The sequence below is a fragment of the Eurypyga helias genome, unplaced genomic scaffold (genome assembly GCF_000690775.1).
Source record: "Eurypyga helias isolate BGI_N326 unplaced genomic scaffold, ASM69077v1 scaffold40353, whole genome shotgun sequence".
In the NCBI taxonomy this organism is placed as follows: domain Eukaryota; kingdom Metazoa; phylum Chordata; class Aves; order Eurypygiformes; family Eurypygidae; genus Eurypyga; species Eurypyga helias.
The window spans coordinates 1,560-9,780 of NW_010242542.1; the positions used below are offsets into that span (position 1 = coordinate 1,560).

An 8,221-nucleotide genomic window follows, 5' to 3' on the forward strand; every position below is an offset into this window, starting at 1 on the left:
GGAAAAGTTTCTGAAATGTTAATGTTGGATAAAAGAACTTCTGGCCAAATAGAAGTGGGAGTGAGTTAATCACAAACATATTTAGCCAACCTGGTATGCAGCTGAAATCATGGGGGTGAAGACCAGCCTTTCTGGGTGATGGCATTGCTCAGCTTTTGCAGCTGGATAGAGGAATGTTTTTCCAGTTAGCCAGGCTGAAGTGGAGAGGCTGATGGAACAGAATCAACTCCTGTTCCTGTCTGTGGTGAATTTTAGAAGCCCTTTTCAGATTGTTTTGGCCATATTGCAGTGCTGTGCTGCCTTACAGTTGTCTTGACCTACTTTTCCCCAATATGTAAAGTAGATCCAGATATAGAGACTGATTTCATGAGCTTGTCAAATTCTGGCTTACTCTCATTAAAGTAAAAAACCTGTTCTGTGAAGTTTGAGTCCTCAATTGCATTCCTTTAGCAGCAGCATTAACTAGCTTTTGAAATGAAATTATGAGAGGGGAAAAAGTGTTCAGTTTTGGCATGGTAGCATTTTCATACGGGTCATTTTTCCATCTTGCACTGTCTCATTCCAACAGCACGTCCAATGTTTTTGGCATTCAGAGTTGAAAATAATGAATAATGGAACCTTGGATATATCCATAATGTGTTTCCCTGTTATGCCTTAGTTTTATGTGGGATCATCAAACTACAATTTCTTTTTAACTTCTATTTGTCCTGAGGTCCAATTGATTTACTACTTAGTTTTGCTTACTTCAGTTTAAATTACACAGAAGTTTGAATATCCCAACATATGGGAAATTACATTTTTTAGTTGAGTGTATTTAAAAAAAGAAACTAACTGACCAAAAAAAAAAGTCAGTTTCTCCATTACAGGAATCATGGCTCTGGGGTGGAAAGTGTTAATATATTAAAATGAAGGTGTAATTATACTAACTATATATGAATTTTTTTGCCATGACATTTTTAATGTTAATTCCTTCTGGTGTTGTTTCTGGACTTTTAAAGATATTTTAAAATTTAATACTTCAATTTACATAATTATGACTTACTTGAATGAAAGCAATGTGTAATGTTACTGACAAGCAAAGTGGAGGTAGTTTTGAGGCTTAAAAGAATTTTTCAGGACACACCATGCCAACATATTTTCTGCCTTCTGTTTGTTTTGTCCTGGTTTGCAGGTGGAACTTGACATCTTGTGGGACGAGCGTAGCCAGCTCCGAGTGCAGCGAGGAGCTGTTCTCATCAGTTTCAGTTGGTGATCAAGATGACTGTTACTCTCTGTTGGATGACCAGGAGTTCACCTCTTTTGATTTGTTCCCTGAGGGCAGTGTCTGCAGTGATGTCTCCTCTTCTATCAGCACATACTGGGATTGGTCAGACAGTGAGTTTGAATGGCAGGTAAACTAGTGCTGCTGCAAATGTGAAATTCTGTATGGACTGTTACATGCTGGGTTTAGCTTTAATTGAAAAGTTCTCAGCATTTGTTTCATGGTAACTATCTGAATCGTCAGTGATAAAGATGATGTTTTGTTCTGTTTTATTCCCGAGCTTGTAATCTGGAGGGGAGACTGAAGGTCGTCTTTTCAAAGAGGGATGCTTACATGTTATGGTAGTTTGGTTTTAGTGACCAACATGTGTCTTGTAGCCATGAGCTTAGATCCTTTGTACTGAGGATCTGCCCTGCTAATGAAATCTGGTTACAGATGTCTGCTTCCAGTGATCTGATCATATTAAACTTCCTTTGGAATGGAGCTGGCACCTAGGTAAAGTGTAAAAGCCCTTGCCATAGCCTATTTCCATCTTTTTTTCTGTGCCAGTAAGAGGGCAGAGCTCACTTTGTCTCTCCAGGAGGGGAAAATTGTGAAGGTAAATCACGTCCTCCTTTTCCTGGTCTGTATTGGATGGAGTCCTGGTCAGGTATCTCTAGTTTGTGGTAGTTGTCTTTGCTCAGCAGTTTTTCAGTTGTGATAATACTTTTGAAAGTTATAGACTTAAATCAACTGCAAACGTATATGTAACTTTGAAACGGCAAACACGAGGCTTCACGATATACTGAGGAGTACTTTTAAATTTTGTCATAAAGCTGAGTCCAAGCAGTACGGAGTCTTCTGAGTGTGCTGAAAACAGTGGTTTCACTGTTCCAAAATATGCAAATGACCTTAAGATAACACAGGCTGAGATTAGCTCTGAATTTCTTACTGCTTTAGTCTAACTGCTAATCTCGGTGGATATTGTGTCAAAAAAGTTACAAGTGCAGCCTGTAGGAACAACTCAGATTGGATCCCAAAGATTCAGAGCTTCACTGAGTTGTGAAATTTTAATTGTCTGATAAACTTGGTGATAGTTTTGAAAAGGTCCTATGTCGTAGTTAGCTGACAGCATGCTTGATGAGTAACTTGCTTGTTGAAATTATTCTCTGATTTTTTTTAAAGCAAGCATTTCTTAAGAAACACTTGATTGGACTTGCAGAAATTTGGAAATACTTTTTTGTAGCTCTTTATATGGTGTTACCTGGCAGAATCTGAGCATGAGTAATCCAGCTGTCAGACTTTAACTGGAAGTGCATTCAGAAATGGCATGTCAGCTGTATAAATGAAGCTAGCTAAGGTTCTGCAGTTGCTTCCAGGAAAAAGACGGTGATTTTAATTGAATTGCCTTGTGTAATTATGGGGTGTGGTATAAATTGCAAACCTGCTTTGAAATGATCTTCCTTAAACTAGACTTATGCTTTAAAATGGGAGATTCAGATTTAGGTTTGGATTTTAATGGACAATTCACACTGATGGAGAAGGGAAACAGTTGGCTTGCCATATCATCTGCTGTTTTTTGAAATGCAGCTTTTTAAAAGGATCGATTAGTAGAGAACAGTGTGAATTGAGTTGGCTGCACTTGCTGTTTGTTGGAAGATTCACAGGAGTACGGCAAGGTTATGAGTAATTATTGAGAAGTTGTTAGAGTACATAGGTAAGCAATGCTTTGCTAATTTGATCATATGTTTTGAATTGTTAATAGTGTTAAATGACTTCAAACCTACCGTATTCTAAGGCTTTGTTCTTTCTCTTGTATTATGCAAGTTGCCTGGCAGCGACATTACAAGTGGAAGTGATGTACTTTCTGATGTTATACCTAGTATTCCAAGCTCTCCTTGTCTGCTTCCGAAAAAGAAAAACAAGCATAGGAATCTCGATGAACTTCCGTGGAGTGCAATGACAAATGATGAACAGGTGAAATGGACTCTTCCTACGTGAGGGCTGTAATAAACAGAAGAACTTTTAATTAGTGCTACAGCTTAAAAGACATCCTGGTTGCTGTACGTGTAAATGTAGATCTATGCGATACTGCTTGATTCTTGAAATGAAATCATCTTGTTTTTTGCATCTCTGCTAGGCAGTTTAACGTGTGCTCCTAAGTTTTTACCCTGAGTTTTTGATGATACTTAATGAGGCTAGAATCGTAGGAGATTTGATATTTGAGCACTTTTTATTGTGTTGGTTGTTTCTTTTTTTGTCACTCATTTGGAATCAATTATACTTAAAACGACCTGCTTTTCTTTGGGTCCTAGGTTGAATATATCGAATATTTGAGTCGCAAAGTCAGTACAGAGATGGGCCTTCGAGAGCAACTTGATATTATTAAAATTATTGATCCTACTGCTCAGATCTCGCCTACAGATAGTGAATTCATTATTGAGTTGAACTGTCTCACAGATGAAAAACTGAAACAGGTGAGTCAAGGTTTGTATATGCCACTTCGGAAGTTCAGCATCTGGTACATCTTGCAAAATGTTGTGATCCATTTTTATACATTATCAGTTTTCTATGAAAAATCTCAGTATTTATCAGGCTTTAGTAATTCTGCTCCCTCTGCCCTGAAGGTGAGAAATTACATCAAGGAACACGGACCTCGTCAACGGTCTGCAAGGGAAAGCTGGAAGAGGAGTAGCTACAGTTGTGCAAGTACCAGTGGTGTGAGCGGTGCCAGTGCCAGCAGCAGCAGCGCCAGCATGGTCAGCTCAGCAAGCAGCAGTGGTTCTAGTGTTGCTAACTCCGCTTCAAACTCAAGTGCCAACATGAGTCGAGCGCACAGTGATAGTAACTTGTCCACAAGTGCTGCAGAAAGAATCCGGGATTCAAAAGTAAAGTTTCTAATTATGTACCTGGGTATTAATCTGTCTGACTTGGTAAGGTTGCTTCTGTGATCTTAGCTGGGATATTTGTACTGAAGGAGCATGGTTAGTAACTGAGGATCTGCTGAAATTATCTAGCTAAACCAGTGCTGACTGTTTCCTCTGACATGACCATAAGGAATTTAAACATGCTCTTCCCATCACTTTGAAGGTAAAGCCTGATGTCTGTATGTAGTAGATCTTCTCATTACTTTTGTTTAGAATAAGGTCAGTGGGTGTTGAATAAGGGCTTATGTGTCTGACTTAATTCTTTGAATGAACACACAATTTTACCAAAAAAATGTATTCAAGACCGATCAACCTCATCTAGGCATAATTTCTGGGTAGTAAAGACTGTCTCGGTTGTGTGTTTTTTCCCAACCAGAAGTTTCATCAGGCTTTTTGAATCTTCTAATATGTCTCATGAGATCACTCGGTGAGGAGTGGCCTACTGAAGCATGTTTCAGTTAAAGCAGTACTGTGACACTTGCCCTGTCTCCGTAATTTCAGTTTCAATGTGGAGGGGAGAAGCAGTTCGTTCTTCAACATCTCAGGTTGTTAGTGTAAGACTGTAATGTTTCCCCTGCAATAAAGATTCTTCTGATCAGACTCAGCTGTGCAGCATCACAAGGTGATGTGCCTCATAACTCAGATGTGGTCAATAGTCCTAAAGTATTAATATTAGTTACAACTTTGGATGAATGTTTGCACCACCTCTGAGGAGTCACGTTAGTTATTTTTCAGAGCAGACGTTGTTTTAGAAGTTCACTTACTTTTGCCAGCTTTCAAGGTAGTTTCTAATCCACAAAACAACACCTTATTTTTTGTCTCTTCTGTATTTTGACAGAAACGTTCCAAGCAACGGAAACTACAGCAAAAGGCCTTACGCAAGAGACAGCTGAAAGAACAAAGACAAGCTCGTAAGGAAAGACTGAGTGGATTATTTCTTAATGAAGAAGTGCTCTCTTTAAAAGTGACTGAGGAGGACCATGAAGGAGATGTGGATGTTTTGATGTGACAGGGGTGAATTTATCAGTGTTCTTTCTAAGCCTTAAATGTATTATCCTTCTTGTTTACACATATTTCTTGACCAAATTTTGATTAGTGCTAACAGTATAAACCAGATCTTTTCTCATGTGTAATTTTGGTAAGAAGGTCTGAGTATTGAGTAACTTCAGCTTTTTAAGACTAATTTTGCCACGAAGACTTCAGAAACTTAACTGACTTCTGAAAAGCTGCTGAATAGATACAATTTTCAAGAAGTTGGAACTTGGATAACATGCTGACTTACTCGCAAGACATAAGGGGTGCTTTTGGATGACACTAAGCATGCATTATTGTGCTTGAGCTTTTGTTTTCTCAACTTAGAGTTAGTATTACACTTGGCTTGATCTGTCTTCCTTTCCCATTATTAGGAAGATTATTTAGCATGAAGAAAGAAAATCTTTAGTTCTATAGGGCTTTCTTCAGTCTTGCTCTCGGATCATACAAAATCGATGCACCGTGATAAACCCTTTTCTGCAAGTTGTCATTTAACTCAAGCTACACAAAAGAAGAAGCAGGACTTCCAGTGCGGGAATCTGTAACACAAGTAAAGCTTAATAATGTACTTGTTTAGGAAGCATTTAGAATTCAAAAAACCAACTTGCAAGCTTAGTCTTAAAGAAGTTATTTTGCTGCTCAGTATTTTATAGTAGGGTTGTTACTAATGGTTGAGCAGTACATCCCTAGTATTGCTGTGAAAAGACTCAAACCCATCTTTATGCATTGAAAGTACACTAATCTGCAATTAAGTTGTCTAGGACATTACTTACAGTAGTTAAAAATGCTACTGGAAACAGAAGTGCAAACAAGCGGGGCACAACTCGTGTCTCTCTTAAAATAAATTCATGTTTTTGGCAAGAGAACTTAGTTAATGCAGCTGTGCTTTTTAATTGTATGTTTAGCTGCGGATGTCTCTTCTCTGTGGGTTGTTACACCGTTATGTGTTTCAGAATTCTCCTTTTGTTGTCTATCAGCTTTTGAAATTTCTCTTGCTAAGAAAATGAGGTAAAATTGTGGCTTTCAGGTAGGGAGGTGAAGGTGGTTTTAACCTGTTTTCTGATTCTGACAATCTGTAAGGTGACTTTTTTCTTAATCTTGGTGCTGCTTGTTACAGAACTCCTTCCCACAGCTGAGATTAAAACGATACTTCTAAATTTCAGTGTGGAACTTAAAAGATTGTAAAAGTGTTTTCTAGTTCTGAGTCCAGGAAGTAATTTTTCATTATCTTGATGTTTCATTACTTCCATTTTGCTCTTGTGAATTAAGGGGTTTGACAGTTTAGTGTGGACAGAGGTGCCTGTAATGGCAGGTTATAGCCCGCTCCTGCAGAATTGCATGATCACCTTTATTCACATGCGTTTTGCTTGTCCTGCACAAACTTACTAGCCCTGACAGCTGGAGTATTTTTCTTTCAGAAGTGGCATTCCTTGTAGCCTCACAATAAGCTGAACCAGTAGAATTTCTGCACAGTAGCCTCTGAATGGGCTTCGTTAAGAAATAAGTGAGGTCTACAGTCAAGCTGGTATGTGTAAGCTTAGGCACTACTGCTGCTAGACACCAGGTACCCAGTCATGGCCATTGGCCGGTGAAAAGCTATGTAATATCATTTAAAACTGCCGTGTTAGCCATATCCCCTGTGGACAGTTGTTTGGCCACTAACCAGACGTGACACCTGTCAGTGTTTGCTTGCACTGCACTATAGCTGGCTGATACCTCTAATTTAGACTGACTTAAATCTGAGGCTTCTTTTGAAGTGTCTTAGATGGAAGAAAAAAATTGAATTGCTGTCAGTTCAGCTAACTTCAGGGTGCAGCTGGTGAACTCTTGCAACTTACTACGGCTGTAATGGATGAATTCATCATGAAACATTTCACTGTGTGTACACAGTCACACTTCAGTACAACCTTTATTTTCTGCAGTGACTTTGAAATGTGATTTTTTTTTTTCCCCTGAATAAAATTGCACACTTAATACTGTAGAGAATGGAGACTCTGCAATGAATTGTAAGAAAGTTGTGATATCTAAGCGTGGTAGAGCATGGAAGTGTGTCACTTTATTTTGTTTCAGCAGCTCTTCAGAGTTTTAAAATCCCTCAGGTTTTGTTGAGAGAAGACCCCTCATTTTGATGAAGAACAGTTCTTTTTGGTTACCTGTCTACTAGCTTCCAGAGGTCGCGAAATGAGGGAGGATAGTATTTCCATCTTGATCTTAGTGTGAGCATGTAAGTATAAACTAATCCAGGTGATGAAATGGGTCGACTTGCTCATCTGGTACATTGGATGAAAAGGTCATGGGTGCCACAGTAGCTGGTTGTGATATGCCATTTCCAGCTGGATACTTCTGTCCCTTGTGTGACAGTTAAAATGGTAGAAAAGAGTGGATTTCCAGGGGTTCCATGGTAATAACTTATTGCTCTGTAATCTTGTTGTCCCAGGATGTTTATAACCTAAGAATACAAAGCTCTGAACATTCTGATAAAGAATGCAAAGTAACATCTGGCTTACGTGAGTGTTGTCTTTGCCAAGTACTTGGCATCTCCAAGAATCAGGCCTGAAGTAGCTGTGGGATTCCAGAGTTCCTGCATGCTTCTGTATGTTTGGGTTTTTTACACTTTTCACATCCTTAGTTCTAATGACACACTCATTGTGTGGAGAGGTGTGTGTTTTTCTCAGATTCTTGTCTTTCCCTGCAATACACTGTACGCTTACCCAAGGAGGTGGTGGAGTCACCATCCCTGGAGGTATTTGGGAAGTGTAGATGTGGTGCTTAGGGACATGGTTTAGTGTGGACTTGGTAGTGCTGGATTTATGGTTGGATTCGATGATCTTAATGGTCTTTTCCAACCTAATTGATTCTATGAATTTGTATTGGATACCCATGGCATTGGTCAAACGGTTGGAATTTTAGTTAAATCTGGTCTTGCTGATTCAAGTATTGGCCATTGTGGTTACTGCTTTGTTTTACAGGGAGTTATCTACAGATTATTGGGTTCAGATAGATAAAGTAAAAAAAAATCTAA

General features: G+C 38.9%; 1 protein-coding gene across 1 annotated transcript; it reads left to right on the forward strand.

Annotated features, from left to right (window-relative positions):
- Nucleotides 1-1,171: 1,171 nt before the first annotated feature.
- Nucleotides 1,172-5,377, forward strand: FAM199X (family with sequence similarity 199, X-linked; the record flags this gene model as incomplete). Its single annotated transcript, XM_010149117.1, has 5 exons — nucleotides 1,172-1,391; nucleotides 3,068-3,217; nucleotides 3,556-3,717; nucleotides 3,868-4,128; nucleotides 5,006-5,377. Coding segments are annotated over 5 exons (964 nt in total), but the record flags the coding sequence as incomplete, so codon positions are not given.
- Between the last annotated feature and the right edge of the window lie 2,844 nt (nucleotides 5,378-8,221).